At 28.4% G+C, this 18,776-nt stretch overlaps 1 protein-coding gene and 1 pseudogene across 5 annotated transcripts in view; both read left to right on the plus strand.

Moving 5' to 3' along the window:
• The window catches only part of LOC119607614 (rap1 GTPase-activating protein 1), a 118,704-nt gene that overhangs the window by 38,845 nt on the left and 61,083 nt on the right, over window positions 1–18,776 (plus strand). Inside the window, exon 1 of one of the 5 annotated variants that reach the window (XM_037961636.1) lies at window positions 12,724–13,534. The exons of the other annotated variants lie outside the window; for them this stretch is intronic. Coding sequence (XP_037817564.1) covers window positions 13,461–13,534 — 74 coding nt within the window. The 5' untranslated portion in view covers window positions 12,724–13,460. Of the gene's footprint in view, window positions 1–12,723; window positions 13,535–18,776 lie in introns of those variants that run through there. 5 annotated transcript variants of the gene reach the window in all.
• On the plus strand, window positions 219–1,122 carry LOC119607672 (annotated as a pseudogene).

Here is an 18,776-nt window from a genome sequence, read left to right on the forward strand (position 1 = left end):
ATAACTTTTGAGTTGTAAATCATCCATTTAAAATTTTTGTTAAAAATTTTGAAAAGTTCACCGATACAAAATAAATTTGATTAAGGGAAATACATACATACGTCATTGATTATGCTAATAAAAATTCAGACTAGAAAAGTCCAGTAATTTATGATCCTAAATACTTAAAGCAACCTATAAAAACCTAATAGCCTCTAACAGTCAGTATCAGTTTCAGTTTGCAATTGAAAAGTAAACATGAAAGTTCTTGTAGTCTTCGCTGTTTTGGTGGCTTGCGCCCATGCTGCTTCCTTCTCCAACATTGCTCAAAAATTAATGCCCAGTTTTGCCACTGGTTACATTATTAAGGGACAAGATGCAGAACCTCATTCCGCTCCTTATATTGTATCCTTGAGCAGAACCTCCAAGCATTCACACATTTGCGGTGGTACCCTCATCAATAAAACTGGATTGTTACCGCTGCTCACTGCATTAGCAACCCTGTGGGTATGGGTGTTGTTGCTGGTCTCCACAAGCGCTACTAATTACGATGCCAAGACTCAATCCCGTGTTGTGGACTATGGCAAGGTACATGAAAACTACAGTGGTGGTGTAGGCCCTTACGATATTGCCATTTTGCATGTTTCACAACCCTTCGAATTCAACGACTGGGTACAACCGGCCGTTTTGCCAGCTCCCGAGGAAATCCATGAAGGTGAAACTCATTTGTATGGTTGGGGTCAACCTAAATCTTATGTCTTGACTGCTGCCAGCACTTTACAAACTGTGACCACCCAAATTGTTAGAATTCAACAAATGTAAGGCCACTTTGCCCGCTGATGCTCCCATCCATGAAACCAACTTGTGTTCGGACTCCTTGCAACAAAGCATCTCTGCTTGCAATGGTGACTCTGGCGGCCCCTTGGTTAAGGAATACGAAAATGCTCCTGCTGAATTGATTGGTATTGTTTCCTGGGGTTACATTCCTTGCGGTTTGGCTCAAATGCCTTCGATTTACACTCGTGTCTCCGCTTATATCAGCTGGATCAATAATGCCCAAACTGAATTTTTCATGGCTTAAATTTTGAAAGATTTACGATTTTGTAAAAGTTATTTTAAATAAATATTGAAGAGATTATAAAATTACAATGTGTTTATTTAAAATGTATAAAAAAAATAATTTCCTAATTTGACCGGATGAATGTCCTATTCCAAATTAAGATTTTTCTTTAAGATAGTAACATTACTTATAATTATTTACTACTTTATAAGAATATTTCAGGTTCCAATTCGTGCTTTCAAATATTGATCGAATATGTGTTTTGGAATCATAACGTTAGAATTTTTCTGATTCCTTTTTTTATATTTAATTTTTCTTTAGAAAGTCTTTATTCCAAATTGTTTTTACTTATTTGTCTTTTCCTTTATTAACTTACTTAAATGAAATGTTTAAGTACCAATTTGTTCTTTATTATTTAATTAAATTAGTATATTAGTTAATTATGCTCAAAATGAAGATGTAAATGTTTTATTTTCTTTTCCATTTCACAAAAATCATATATACAAATTTTCTTTATTCCCATAATCTTATCCATTTGTAAAGAGAAAATTGAAATATCAAAAGAAACTATTTATAAATACAATTAGTTTTCTTTGATATTTCAATTAAGATCTTATACGTATAACCTTTAAGGCATTTCTTCATTCATTCAGTAGAAATGTCGGTAACAAAATGTTCATAAGTACAAATATATAACATGTTTATAGAATATGAAGCTTACGCATGTTAGTGATCAGATTTTAAAATAATTAAATCGTAGCAAATTTAAAAATTATGAAATATAAAGGAATTCAATAGTTTCAAATGCATAATTAATGAAACCGATTATTATATCCTTTATAGCTTTATTTGAAATTATATTATTAGTAAAAAATATTTCTTTATTTGTTTCTTTACAGGTAAGTTTTACATATTTTTCATCAATGTCTAATGAATAAAAGATTAATTGGAATAACAAAATATTTTGTTTATTTGGTAAGCAAAAACAAATATTTGTAAATATATTATGTTAAGTATGATCTTTTGATTATTTCAAATTGCTGACTTTATTTAAATACTCTTACATACAAATCAAACAATTTTATTTGTAAATATCCAAACACACACTCATTAAACATGCACATATCCACATTCTATTTACAAACACCAACATTTATAAATATTTTCGCAATAAATTAAAAAGCTTTTAAAGCATATTTATTTTATTTAGTTATAAAAGCATATTTATCGCTTTAGGATTTTAATTAAAAGTCTTCACCAACATTTAAATATATCAAATTAAATTTAAAAGCGATAAATTTAAATTAATTTTACATTAAATAGTATTTTTTAATGAAAAAATTAAATTTTCCAGGAGTTTTGTTGCTCTAAATATGAACGAGTTATAAACAAATTTCAATTAAATGAATAATTAAAAATGACATTTTAATTAAAACATTTTCTAATTATTTTTAGTTTTTTTTTAATGTCAAACCAATTTTTTAAAAATTTAATGAATCGCATAAACTATTTGATTTGAGTAAACAAATTTTTAAGGACTGATCTAAGTTAAACTGGAATGACTATAAATTAAAATTTGTATAATATTTTGATCAATCTGAAATACTATAAGAAGATATATTGGGTTCCTCTTAAAAAAAATATGTTTTGAGATTATTTGTTCAAATACCGGGTGTTTGGCCCATTTGTCAAATAAAATTCGTTGAGTCGACCAATATTGTAGAAATAAAACCATTCATTTGGTTACTCGCAGATTTCGTAGAGAAAATCTAAGATATTAGCAAAAAATATTAGTTGCTTTCTGAAATCAAGTACCCCATGAAATAGGAAATTTTTCGTTATCCACGTAGCCTGAATTTGAATAATTTGATCACTTCCAATCCTTAATATCAGTCAAACAAGATTTCAACTAGATTTCAATCTTTAACAGACATTGATGAAAATGTCACACAATAAAAGAGGCAAAATTTTGATGTCTTTTCAGTGTGTGGCAGTCAGACAACGGTGACAGCATGTATGAGTGGCTAAGTGTCTGTAGAGGAAAAGTTTTGAAATGAATAGACGACTATAGACTTAAATACACACATTTGCACAACACACACACACATAACTCTAACTCAAAGGACAATGATCTATAAAATGAAAAATGTTGGCATAGAAAAACAAACGCAGTAGTCATTTTGCTTTTAAAAGGTTTTTTTGCTTTATTTTATGATGATGTGTTGTTTGTTTTATTTTTCTTTTTTTCGAAATGCAAATAATAAAATAGATTTGAATTGAGTTCTCTTTAACTCTTACTTACTCATTTACCTTTCTATTAACATTTCTATTTTAATATTTATTTTTTTTTTCATATTTTCATACAAGAGTGTGAAAAGGGTAAAACTTTCTAGTTTACCCTGCCTGCATAGACTCACTCACTCACACATTGTTAGCTCTTGTTGACTGACAATCTTATCTGATTTTAGATATTTTTTTTTGTATAATTCACAGTGACATTGGAGACTTTATTCAACTTTTTTTCTGTTCAAATTTCAAAAGGTTAATTATGTGTTTTTAATAATCTTTTGCTTTATGTGTGTTTTTAATCTTGATATGCCTGGTAGTCTAGATTCCTTTTTGCTTAATATTTTTATAGGCTTGAATTTTGTTTAAATTAATTTAAATTTATTCATAACATTTATTCCTTTTTTATCATTTATGCATATTTTTTTATTTTCACTCTTCATTTTTATTTAATTGTGATTTTTTTATTTTATATTTTATTTCGTTTGTTTTAATTCCATTAAAGTGCATTTAAAGACTCCATACCCACTTATGTATGTTGAATGTAGACTCATTTTCCACTGTAATTTGTCTGAATAACCCAGCGACCAAATAATCAACCATTCATTCCGACATTCAGTCAGCCCTGCCTGCTTTCAATCTTCCTAGCCCATTATAACAACTTGTGTTGAACTCTTCGAAAACATACAGTTTTTTGTTATAGTAAAATGTAAAAAAATAATTCTAAAAATTTTTCTATTAATTTTTTTTCTTATTTTGAGTAAAATGACAAACACTTCAACAAATTGTGTTGCAAGGCTTCTTTTCTGTGTTTCTGTTTTGGATTTATTTCTTCATTGTAACTCTAGGGTTGCAGTACAGATACTTTTGTAAAATTTTAAAAATTTACATGGTTACTGTTCACACTCTGTCCTTACTGTCATTTTGCATTAAATTTTTAAATTGTTTGTCTACAGACTAGAAGCCATACAGTGGAAAATAAAAGTTTTCCATTATTTTTTTTTTCTATAGTCCAGTCTATAGTCTATTCTGTAGTCCAGACTATAGTCAATTCTATAGTCCAGACTATAGTCTATTCTATAGTTCTATACTATAGTCTGGACTATAGAACAGACTATAGTCTGGACTATAGAACAGACTATAGTCTGGACTATAGAATGGACTATAGTCTGGACTATAGAATAGACTATAGTCTGGACTATAGAATGGACTATAGTCTGGACTATAGAATAGACTATAGTCTGGACTATAGAATAGACTATAGTCCGGACTATTGAATAGACTATAGTCTTGCCTATAGAATAGACTATAGTCTGGACTATAGAATAGACTATAGTCTGGACTATAGAATAGACTATAGTCTGGACAGTCCGGACTATAGTCTATTCTGTAGTCCAGACTATAGTCTATTCTATAGTTCAGACTATAGTCTATTCTATAGTTCGGACTATAGTCTATTCTATAGTCCAGACTATAGCCTATTCTATAGTCCAGACTATAGCCTATTCTATAGTCCAGACTATAGTCTATTCTATAGTCCAGACTATAGTCCAGACTCTGGTCTATTCTATAGTTCAGTCTATTCTATAGTCTATTCTGTAGTCCAGACTATATTCTATTTTATAATCCAGACAATGGTTTCCCATGACTATAACTTTTTAAGCAAAAGACAAAATCAGTAATAATTTCTCCCAGTGCATCAACATGCCATGAATAATTTTAAACTTAAGAATACAACTAAATAAATTTCTTTTTAAACATTTTAACTAGAAAAATGAAGAAAATTTCACTTTATTTAATACAAGCTTTTAATAAAATAATAAATTTTTTTTCGTTTTTTTCTCCGGCCATTTTTCTCTACATAATTTCACATAATCACTATTTATACAGACGTTATTTTTATTCATATCCTTGTTTCCTTTCCATTTTATATGAGTAGAACTTTTTTTATTTTCTTCATTTCTTTAATTATGTTGTGTAAAAGCAAAAAAACGACATAAAAAATTGTAAAGTGCCAACTTTGTTACCCGTCGGAACCTATTCAGGAAAATAATTTCTAGTAACAAAATTTTTTCTTCATTTTCATTCTGCTTTTCTTATTTCATTTTCTTTTTTAATTTTCAACAAAAGAGTGAAAAAGTTATAATTGTGATTTTTTTCACATTTTTTATGTAATACATAAATAACTGGCTTCTAGTTAGTAAACTTTGGTTGAGGGTTACACTGTTTCCTCTATGAAGTTCCTATGATTTCAAAAATCTTAATTACATATTTGTCCTTTCAATATTGTAGGAAACAGTGTAGGCTGTTGTACATAATTCATAAATTATGCTGTATAAAGTCTGATGACTACATGCATACGTCGCAATATGATTGTTGTTGCATTGCTGCTGTTGCAAGAAGGCTTGTCTGTGATAACGTCTTTGCTGTTGTAACTCTCAAAACTGATGGTTAAAACCACCATACATACCATTTGCAAACAACAAACACTCAACAAAATGCAACAACAGAAATAAATAAAAAACAAAATCGTGTAGAAGTAGAATGTCTAAGAAGAAGTTTGTTCGTAATGCAACATGAAAATAAAACAAAATCTATGAACTCTCATGTTTTCCAAATGAAAACGAAAAATAAGGAAAAAATATAGACTTATGAAGGATATATTTTTTTAAAAAACAGTAGAATTTTACAAGTGTGAAGTATGCGAAAAACATGCAACCTCCCAAATAGTTGGTACTTTCCATCACCTGCCCCCTGCTCACTCACCCCTCTCTCTGTATGAAATTTTACAACAAGTGTTGAATATTTTGTTTTTTACTTTTCTTCCTGTTTTTGTGTTTTCTCTTTTCATTTTCAAAGCCGTTTTAACTACTTAGGCTGATTTTTTTCTTCCCTAAGAGCCTACCAATACAAGAACAAAAGCTTTTTATGTTTTTTTCTATTGCTTTTTTTGCTTTAGAAAATGTTTTCGCTCCTACAGTTGTTTTTATACGCTACACCACTTTAGTGGGGAGGGTATTTTGAGTTTGTTCTGATGTTTGAAACGCACAAAAATATTCGTCCTATACCCACCTTAAAATATGACAAGAATCATTTTCTGAGTCGATTAAGCCATGTCCGTCCGTTTAGCTGGCTAGTTTGCCCATGTGCAGGTCGCAATTTTCAAGATAATTGGATGAAAGTTGACACATATGGAGGACGAAGCCTATTGAAAATGGTTGAAATTGGTCCATTATATCACCCAGCCACCATACCACAGAACCACTCCGAATAGGGCATTTGAGCTCATAATTATGTTAAATAAACTTGTATCTCGATAAATTTTCTACAAACCATGTTGGCCTTGCTAAATTTAATGAAGATCGGGCCTCATTTCACCCTAGCTCCCATACAAAGTGCCCTTCGGAAAATTACTTGAATGTCCAAAATTCACTTTTAAACACTAATATCGCGATGAAATTCAGCACAAATAAATATAGTCCGTTCATTAAATTTTACCGGGATCGGTCCATTTTTCCACAAAGAAAAAGTTTTTCGTCCATAAATTGCTTAAATTTACGCTTTATGAAAAATAAATCACATTTAAAATTCATAACTGATGTAGGGTATAATATGGTCGGCCACGCCTGACTATACTTTCTTACTTGTTTAATATTATACTCTGTTATATGTATGTTTGTAACAATATTTGTGCAAATGTTTATTTGTAATTGTACTTGACGTTCCTTACAACTGATATTTATGTAGGTGTGTTTGTTTATAAATACTACTACTAAATTTTTCTATATACTACAACTGTACAGTGGGACGATGGATAACTAGGTTTTATTCTCGTGATGCATATTTTTGGGAAATCAATTATGTCCGAGAACACTATATAATACTATACAATGTAAAATCAAATATTATGTTTCAATCCATCCAATATTCGAATTTAATCATTTCTTTGCACCAAAGAACCCACAAATTTTACTTTAAATGGTTTCGATGTTTTTCTATATGTATTGTTATATAAAGTTGAGAATTTGAAGATATTATGATTATTTATTATATCGGCCACTGTGCAATGCCACTCACAACAGCAACCAAAATTGTATGATTACTGTTGATGTATAATAAGTAGGGTGATCGACTCGATTTTTCAACCGGTTTTAAAAACCGGTTTTTTCTGCTTTACCAGTGTCGGTTTTTTCTTAATGTTGATTTTTCGAATATCGAACAACCCGGTTTTTTCACTTTTTAAAACCCGGTTTCGAATACTTTTATTTGCTTTGTATTCAAAGATTATTTAAATGAAATTTTTAGGGAAATAATATTACAGCCCGTCTAAATATTAAAAATTTCGAGTCGAGGAACTATCGCATATTTTTCTACAGCTCCTTTGGTTAAAACTTTTTGATTTTCCTAACTAATTAAAAAAAATTATTTGTAAAATTGATAACTGTTTGATAAATTTTATCAATCTTAAGATTATATTCCAATTACAATAATTAATTTACGGCTGAAATTTTATGGAAGTGTTGGAATGCCTATGCAAATTTCCTAAACCGGGCTTTTAAAATAAGCTAGGATTACATAGTACCTTATGTTTAACAGAAGTGTCGCACTTTTTTCCTAATTTTTTTATATTGAAGAAATAATGTAAATCAGACGACTAGATCTAAAGTTATAATCTTTTAAACTGTTAAAAATCATTTTGGGCCATGTTTTATTAATCAAATTTAAACATAAACATTAAGTTTTTCAAATTAATGAAAAACCGGTTAACCGGTTTTTTCTGAATTTGAAAAATATCAACCGGTTTTTTTTAAATGTCAACTATTCGAATTATTCGAAAACCGGTTTTTGGAAAATGTCGAATAATCGATCACCCTAATAATAAGTGTTGATGTCGTATTTTTGCTTGAGTATTTGAAATTAAGTTTGTCCCGAAATTATTGTCACTGTTTTCAACTAAATGATGATTTCTAAGAGTTACACCCTACACCACTATAATGCTGAAGCTTGTATTAGTTTTAATATTTGTAAAACCGTAGCTTAAATGCTCTATACTCACTATAAAGTATTACATTCAGAATAATATTGATCCTTAAAAAAACTCTCAACCTACACTCTTTGGTGTAGGGCATTGTATGATCCTTCATGACCGAAAAGAAAATAAAGGTTTAAGTTTTTTCTTGATCGATATAGAAGTTACATATATATATTAATTAATATTAAAGAAAAAAAATTATGGAGGATTTTTTATTTCCCCATAACTGGTGGCGCCCTAATGTATGCAGTATACTTGTTAGTAAATATGTATGTATGTATTTGCCTGTATGTGTTTTGGTTTATATGCGTCAATGTAAATGTGTTGTATTAAATTACCATGTAGTGACACAATAGGAAAAAGGAAACACAAATAGGTGAACGTACTCTCTGCGTTAATTTTTTTCTTTATGTTCTCTCTCAACAAAACATTTAGGTACCCTACACATTAAAGAGAACAGGATATAGTTTAGTCTCCTTATTATAGTAATTGCAAAAGTATTGAAAAGAAGGACTCATATTATATAGAATTAAAAATTCATTAATATTTCTTTTTCAATCTGATGGCTTTAATCCATATACTTGAAAAATGTTTTCGTTTCTTATTTATTCGAATATTTTTCTTTTAGTAGCGTAACACCCATAACCAACTATGACCACCATCCCCACTTGTTTAATTTTCGTAATGTTTTTGCTATCAGTTTGTATGTGAGTGTATATGTATGTGTTTGTGCAAGTACACGGTCACATACAATATTTTATTTGCAATTGAAGTTATTCCTTTTGCAAGTACATGAGTATCTATGTGAGAGTGTGTTGGGTAGTTTGAATAGCCATTGTTCTGGTAAATGAATATAATAAAATGTTTATTAAATTTAAATTGAAATAAATACCTTTTTAAATAAATTAAAGACTAAAAACGAAAGCTGAATAAACATAAAATTAAATTTTCGAACTTGCAAAATTTCAACCAAAAAAAAAAAGAATATCCCTAAAAAGGAAATGTAAATTGTTAATTTAAATCGTTTAACGTAATCTTGTTGAATAATTATTAAAAGCCGTTTATACCCTTGATAAACTTTTTATTTCTTTCTAATGACAATATATTTTCATCAATTTGACCCTTTATTAAATCTTAAGGGGTTTCTTTTAACGCGTGCTCTAGATATTTAATTTTTTTTCACATTATTCTTTTATTCTTCATTGAATTTTTTATAAAGAACCCTCTTTATCTTATACATATAGTGAATACACATAGTGGGTTCACTACCCAAGCACTCTAAAGCGAAAAAATAATAAAAAAATCTATACTTAAGAACGTAGACCTTTTTTAAAAATGTAACAAAATCAGGGTGAACGTTTTTTTTTAAATTTAAGTGTGTCTTTTAGCGGTGTAGAGATTATTGAATGAAAAAACCACAACAAAAAATTATTTTTCATATTTTTTTGGGAAATACAAACCAATTAAACAATAGAGGTTGATAAACAGAAAAACACTTACAGCTCCCGCAGCAATTGTATTTCTTTAAAGATTTCTGTGTGTGTTTTTTATAATTGAAGGGATGTTAGTTAATAGAGATAATAAATTTTATTTTCAAGAATTTATAATTGGGACAAGCTGTTTTTGCGGTTAATCTCAAAGATTTTGAATTTGAATGTTAAAAAAATCAAAAAGTAACTTATGTGGGAATTTATTGTTAGTATTTGAGCAAGAAATAGAAACGCCTTAAATATTCGAATGGAATTAAAGCTGAAATAATGACAGTTGTTGCTACAATTAAATTTTAAAAAATTTAAGTTATTTATTTAAAAATTCCATACAACCGGAAAAGTGTTTTAGGATGTAAAGGAAAAGGTCTCAACGATATTTATATAAAATTGTCATCGTTTAAATAAATATATCCAAATTAAAAAAAAAAATTAGTCTCTTCATTGAGACTGCATCATGTTTACGAACGGCATATTTTAATTACTTGAAACGAAAACATATAATTTATTACACTCCGCTCCCAAAAACGTTTCATATTCATCTCATAATTTTCATCACATTTCTGTTTGCAATTTTAGAGATCAATGACCTTCTCATATAGAACATTTCCCTATTAAAAGATCATCCGCTCTAAAGTTGTTATATAACTGGAGCAGCAACATTTTAAAACTGTTTACACATTCATAAATTGCATTCTGACATTTGGCAAGCATTTCCCTTTTACATCGGTTACAAACAACATCATTATGAAGTTTCGTAGTTGGTATGATCTTACTAAATGTTGGGTTTGACAGCAAAGTTGCATTCAAAACAGCCAAGAACTATAAACAAAATATGTGCAAATTTTATAGATTCCATTCGTTTTTTATTTGCATTCTTTTTATCCCACATAACTTGTATTAATTGTGGTTATCAATGCAAAGTATTCAGAATTTAAAAGATCAATAAACTTTATTTATAACATATTCTGATTAACTGATCAGGGGGTATAAGTTTGAGCTGCAATCAGACATGTAGAACCCATCCAATCAGTATGGAAATTATAATTAAATGTGAGATCTTCTAATGACATGATGTATTCCCAATGGCACTACAGTAGTTTTCCGATTTAACGAACCCATATGTTGTCAGGCCTGTTCGTAAAATTGAAAAGTTCGTTATATGCAGTACTAACTAAAACGTGGGTTTTTGGTAGGAAAATAATTAAAAATAGGTACATAAAATATTTTTAAATGTATTTTATAAAATAGCACAAACACAAAATTCCGAATCTTATATACCCACCTTCAAACCATATTTGTGTCGAATTTAATCGCTGTATTTTTAATTCAGTCATGAGCTTTAAAGTTATTTCTCGAAGTTCATCGCTATACTCGTATTTTTAAGCGAGTAATGAGCGTTGAAGTAATTTTCTTAAGGGGGCCTGATATGGAGGGTAAGATCAATTATGGACCGATTCCCATAAAATTTGTTAGAGATTTCGGTTAGTATAGAACATGTTTGTATTGAATTTCGTCGGAGTACTCGTATTGTTAAGCGAGTATTGAGCGTTAAAGTCATTATCTGAAGGACGGACGGACATAGCTACATCGAACTAAAATTTAATAAGAACCCAGAATGTGTTACAGTTTTGGGTATAAAAGCACCGCTTAAAACAACGGTATAGTTTTTTGCTACAACTTAGGTTATTTGTTATTTTTGATAAATGTCATTTTATCTTCATTAAATAATAATATTTTTATTAGTTCGTTAAACAGAGTACAAAAACAAGTTTTGTTCGTTATTTAAGGTAATCAATAGGAAAAATTAGCTTGTTCGTTAAATGCGATGTTCGTAGAATTGAATGGTCGTTAAATCGGAAAACTACTGTATTTGAATATGATGGTTCAACAAACGTTCGAACTAAAATAGATAGGGGTTGGTATAGTGAGATTTCCAACATGTTGTAATTAGAAAAGTCCGAAGCACATTTCAATGAAAAATCCATTTTATGGCTCAAGTTTTTTCACAGAATACTAATATTTATAAGATTTAATTTCAATGAGCCACTGACCACATAAGCTACATTGCTAAGATATGTATTTGTAATGCATACAGTCAGTCATAGTCTTGCAAACATAGAAATTTCATTGTAAAATAATCGAACATTTTACATGTGGTCATATCAATCATATGTATGAACAGCCAGCAGTTCGGTTGGACAGTTTAGAAATACCTAATTAACCTACCACTTAGGATTAGCCCTAGGCAACATGAGCTTGTCCTACGAGGAAACCAATCGTCACCCCATAGACTACGAAGAGATGAACAAAAAGCTTAACTTTGTTTTTTAAGTTTAAGTTTCCACTCTCTCGCTTACAAAGGGGACACTAAAGTGACGATTATCTTCACCCTCGTTTACAAAGAGTACATCCGTGACGAAAGACGAATTAGAGCCAACCAGGTTAGTGAAAATTACTGTCTCTCTCGGATGCATATTAAAATGTTCACCATTATTCCGATAAATATTTTTATATCATTGTAAAAATTCTCATATATGCATAAATAAACTATAAGTAGAACATTTCCTGTTCTAACAACAAGCTGTAAAACCACTTCAGAAATATACCAAAAAAGTGCATTTACAACATTTACAATGCAACCACCCCTTTTTTGAACTCTCTACAAACATCATTATGAAGTTGTGCAGTGATCCTCGGTTGTAAGAATTAAGTTTGTAGTCGGATCATACATATCAACAACATGTTGTCATCAAACCTACGTGCTGAAAAGAACCGTAAAACACACAGGGGTTGAAATACACACTCACTTACTCACTCACTACATAATTAGAAAAGAATAATTGAACAAAATACTAACGTCTCGTGAAATTTAATTTAGTTTTAAACTTATTGTCGTAACGATAGGTAGGGCTGTAAGTTATTGAGAAAACAATTTATAACGAACGAATATTGAAAAACAAACGGATAAACGTGAGCGCGATTTTATTTAAAAGAAACAAATAAAACGTGTTTAGAAATTTAAACGAGAACGAATCAATTTTTGGATTAAATTTGTGAGAAAATTTTATTGAACAGATTTTTATTTTCTTCAAAGAAAATACAACATTTTTTAATTCAAAACGTGTTTAGTGTAAATTTAAAATTAAATAAAATTACATATTTAATGGTGCAATATAATTTTTAAGATTTTTTGTATAAGTTTGAAAATGAAACGTTAAAGGAACCAAAAAAAAAAAACAGAACAAAAGAATTTACCTGTTTACTAAACAAGAGATAACAATCTTTAAAAACAAAAATCTCAAACAAAAAGTGAATCCTTTTAAGTGAATTGACCCTAAATAAACAAAAGCAATAAAGAAGAATAAAAGGAAAAAGATCAATTTTACGGTCAAAATATCTCTGCTTGAACATAGAAAAAAGTACCTGATTTTTACTATTTTAAACTATTTAAGTAAATTTTATATTACTTATAAGGAAACGAATTATTTAACGTGAGAATTAACTTGTCCTGTCGGTTGTCACTAGTCAGACCTGGAAATTTATTGAAGAGATTTTCTATTCTGATATCTGGATTAACTTGGCGACGAAAACGATCACATAGAAAAACGACAAAATGAAATACATTAGTAATGGTCATAAAGAATCCTACACCCTGGTGGCACGCAAAAGATACATGAAGAAATTATTGTAAGTACTTAAATTATTAAGAAAATATATAGATTTTTGACATAAACTGTTTATGGGGAAAAGGGTTTTTAGTGGTCATTTAAAATAAAGATGATGCATTAAGATTAAATCAAGAACAAAATGGTTTTAAAAATATAATTTAGATGACAAAACATAGTTTTAAAGAATTGATATTTCTATTAAATTTAAAAATTTCTTTTAAAAATATATTTTACCAATTGCATATAACCCTTAACATGCATTTTTATGCAAAAATATGCAAATTTTATTTGCATGTTTACAAACCCTCGTAGCCGAATCTTTTTTATTTATCTTTTTAAATTTGAAACTAAAACAATACTTTTGGCATGTTTTGTGCAAAAATTAAACATGCCCTCTTCAAATTGTCAAAAACAAACTGACATTTATAAAGGGATGCTCACGCTTGCGCTCTAATAAATTATCCATAAATATGCAAATTTAGTTTTTTTTTTTCATAATTTGGCACGCGCATGCGCACGGTTTTTTGCACATTGTTTAATTAACTTTAATTTAGAAAACAAAAGGTTCATTTAAATAATAGACTAAACTGAAAGAAACATAAAATTGTATGTAAAATGCTAATGAGTATAAGTTTTTGACATGATATTCTCATTTTAAAATTATGTTTTTAATTTATGATTACGTTTAAGAAGTTTGCATGATCAGTTAGACAGTTATGTGTGTTGGGTTGGGTGTTCAGTGATACGTTACGGAGCAAGTGTTAAATTGTCTTAATGCATCATTTTGCCACACGTATATTGTGTGATAAAAGTTAAAGACTGTTGCAACAAGTGCAACAATGATATTTGGCGGGAAATAAATTAACTTTTAAAGAATAATTTAAAGATGCAACGGTGATGGTTTAATATATTTTTAAAAAATTTTCCAAAAAGCTAAAAGTTACAGTTACAGCTGCTGTAGATTATTTTGTCAAGTCTTAAAGAGGCTGGTAAATATTTATAAAAAATGGTTAATAAGGATTTTTTTAAGAATGTATACAATTATCCTTTATCTTTGTTAATTACAAATATGATTAATCATTTCCTTGCTAAATTTAAGAAATGTTTCCTCTTAAAGTAAACAAATCTTAATGCTAAAGAAATGCCTTATCATCTACCCATGAGATGATGAAGGCAAAATTTTTTTACCAACCACCCTTTTTTATTATTTTAAACATTTTGCTAAACAAACAGCCAACAGCAAAACCGTTTTAATGTTTTACATTTATTTTTTGCCAAACAATTAATTAAACGAAATTTATACAAATTAGAGTTTGAAAAATAATTACTGGTTTATGTTTTGTTCCTTATAGCATTTTCTTCAATTTGTTAGTTATAATTTTTAAGGCGTTAATAAAATTTCTTTAAAATAGACTAATTAATAAAGAAAATATTAAATAATTTTCACGTTGTTGCAAACGAGGAAAATTTTGTTTTGGTTAAACAACATTTTTCCTAAACCAGGTATGATATGAAATAAAGCGATCAGTTTTTCGTTGGTTAGTTAAGTTGTAGTGGCTAAATAGTTTAAGTTACTTAGAAATACAAGTTTTAACTTAAAATATGTTATAAACTGTTTTGTTAAGAAATTGTTTGGTTAAAAAACTTTTTATTGCTGTGGTTAGTTTAAGTGAAGTTTAACTAAACTAAACCCTAGTTAATAGTATTTGGTTTAAGGATTATTTGGATTGAGTTTACTTATAGTTTAAATTCTTTTTTGTTTCAAAAAATCTTAACTTAATCTCTGAGAAATTGATTCTATGTATGTCTTACAATTTCATTATACATATTACGTACTACATGAATGAATGATCATAATCTGTAAACAATTTAAGTATGTAATTTTTAAAGTCTATAAACAATTTTATTTTTAATTTTTCATTTATGGTTTGTTGTTTTTTTCTCGAATTTTTAAGATCAAAAACATTTAATGTTTCGTTTTTTCATTTCAAACCAATCTTTAAAGCTAAGATAATCAGTTTTTATATCAGAAAAAAAAGTATTGAATGTGTGTACGTTGTGTTGTCAGTCCGCCAGTCTGCCTATATTACATAGTTGTACTCATATTATAGTTTACTCAGTCATTAATTGTATATGAGGGATTAAAAATGGCAAGTTAACTTTTGTTAAAATGACTATATAAGTTTAGTGCAAGTTTTTTTTCTAACTTCAATTAATATTTTTTATGATGGTGCCACTTTATGGACCACTAGAAGACTAGAAAAGTGTATTGGGAGAATAGCAGAAGTAAAACAAATTCAAAACTAACGCGGGCGGTACAATTGTTTCTTTATTTTTTGCTAGTATGTATGTGAGTTGCTTAAGTCAGCAACGGGTCAGCGATGACGGGAATAAAATCAAAATAATATTAACAAATTAGCTGTAAATTGTTTAAAATACAATTTCATATAATATTTAATTAAAAGTTAAAAAAAAAAAACTAATAACATATGAAAACAAATAAAAATAAAAAACGTGTTTATTTGTTCTTATAAGGTTTAATGGTGGTAATTTTGAAATAGTTAGTTTTTAGAAACAATTATTGCCAATTTGGTAATAACGCCTTGAAAAATACAGTATTTGTGAGTTGGAAACTTAAGAAAAAAGCGTTTGTTTTTGTTAAAAACACTAAAAGAGGGTAAAAAAGTAATGAATCAACATTTAATGTATAGTTTTTGGGAGTTTAGCTACTACTATTTTAGTAGGTGTATTAAGAAACATAATTATTTAAAGTTTTTGGTTAATATATTTAGTTTTGCCAAAATAATCAATTTTATATTTTATTAAAATTTTATAAATATGTGTTTAATAAATTTGTTTTTCTCCTTTACCATTTGTAGGGTATTCTATAATCAAATAGAGGGCGTTTTTCATATTTAAACAAACATGTGTTCTTTTTATTACTTTTTGTTGTTGTTTTACTTTAGAAGTTATATTAACAACAACAATATAACTGAAAATGACATTTCGTTACTTGTCAACTTATAATCAACACTTGTTTCTTTTTGCTAAAAGTCAAGACACATTTTGTTTTAATACTCTCAAGACAAATTATTGTCAAATCAAATAACTTTAAATCAAAATAATAAAAAAAATTTATAAAAAAAAAAAAACATGAAGTAATTCTTTTCTACAATATTATTTAATACAAAACTAATTATAAAGAACCTTGCATATACTCGCGTACTTAAAATTTATTAAAATGTTCTTGGCTTTTCAAAATTATTACAATAGTTAATTGCATATGGCAACCTTGGTGGCTTGCTAAAAGATTTGAAAAGCGATAAATAAGTATAATTCTTGCGCCCACTATCATTTGACAATAATGTTGTTTTTCATTTATAATCTTTTTAATAAACTGTTAAATCTTTTAATGTTTTAATCAATTGTTGTGTTTTGAAAATTATTAGTAATTTTATTAAAATTGACAATTGCTTTCCTTATAAGGGGAAAACAAGCTAAGTCTTTCCTCAATTAAATTTTTCTCAGTGTATGTTTTATTCCTTTAGCTTTAAAGAAGAAATATGAATGAATTAGTATGCAAAAAGTTTAGCAATGCATTGTCTGATTTAAAGTTTATACGTTTTAATATTTTATTTGTTTTTCAAATAAATGTGAAAACTAACGGCCGTTTAATATACTACAAACTAAATGATTAATTGTAATTTCTTTTAACGCTGACTAAAAGAATTATTGTTAAATTAAACGGCGGATGTGTGTTAAATCATGTGGGAATTTTCAATAAAACAATAATTCAAGGTTGTAGTCATTTTAAACCATACAAAAAGTTTAATTCAAAATTTAAACGATTTCCTAGCAAATCCTTTACTTATTCCCATAGCTTTAATACCTCATGCATTACTCTGTCATTTCTTACCGCCTAACCTTGTAATGATTCTAAACAACTTCTTAGTAGTTCATAAAAGATGGTGAATGTTCAATTACATACATTTTTAACTTTTTATCAACTGTACCTTAAACTATTTTAAAAAAATTTTTCTGCAAAATTTTCTAAGAAAATTTATTCAATAATTTCTTGTTTTTTTTTACAATTATTTTTCAACTTTAAAATGAAATGTGCTACAAAAATGCTGGGGAGTTAAAGTAACCGGAGGAAAAAGCCGTTGTTGTGTAATAAATATTAGACCACATGCTGTTAATATTACGCCAACAATCATATATTTTCACAAAAATAAACTAAAAATAATTTAAATATTTTCCAACTAAAAGAAAAAAAAACAAATACACTTAAGAGCACGAGTCATAAAAATCATTGATACAGCCAGTCAGCCACAACACCACCAAACAGACTTACTATCCAAATCTATCTATCCAGTATGACAGTTGAGTAAAGGTTTTTGTCTTGCTGTTTGTTGTTGCTCTTAAAACTCAAGTGGCTTAGCCGGGCTTAACTGTGGAAGTGTCACCCAGAAAAAGACACTAAAAAGTGACATTTTTGTATTTCACATGTGAATGATCAAATGTTAAACTCATGTATCTTTATATGGGTCACTGACAGACAGACAAACACCTAAATATACTCTACTTAACGTGTGAAGTAACACAGCCAGCCAGCCAGCGAGTGTTAACGTAGGATTATGTCATAAATTTTCCAAACACCTTAAAATACACGTTTGTTGCCATTAAAGAATTTCTTTAGATGAGGAAAACTGCTGCTGATCACGACAGCTGGCTGGGTGGTGTTTAATTCCAATAACAACCCTTTTTTTAAGACTTATTTTTGGAGGCAATTTAATCATATATTTTATGACCTTTCCTTAGTCTTAAGATACCAGTTGTTCTAGCTATAAGACTTATTTTCTTCCTCTAGATAAAAATTTCTTTTAAAATCTTAGTAAATTTACCTTAAAATGTTATCAATTTTCTTTAATTTTATGCAAATTGGTTTTCTTTGCTAACTTCCGGCTATAAAGTTGTAATTTATTTCCAAGTTGTAAATCCACTCTATTACATCCTTTTTATATCCTTTTCCTTACCTTTTACCACCTTTAAGCATAATTTAATAAAACCTCAAACAAAGTGTTAAATGTATACAGTTTTTGGTCTAGTTTTTTTGGTGAACTATCAGCTTAAAACCATAAAAATTTTCTTTTTATTTATTTTATGGATAAATTTAACCAGTTTTTTTTCGTTTTTGGCAAACTATTGCTTGTATAAAGATTACAAACAACCCCTTGTAAATCTTTGAACATTTAAAAATT

The sequence above is a fragment of the Lucilia sericata genome, unplaced genomic scaffold (genome assembly GCF_015586225.1).
Source record: "Lucilia sericata isolate MDLA Ls3-8-SP2 unplaced genomic scaffold, ASM1558622v1 Contig000019F_arrow, whole genome shotgun sequence".
Lineage (NCBI taxonomy): Eukaryota > Metazoa > Arthropoda > Insecta > Diptera > Calliphoridae > Lucilia > Lucilia sericata.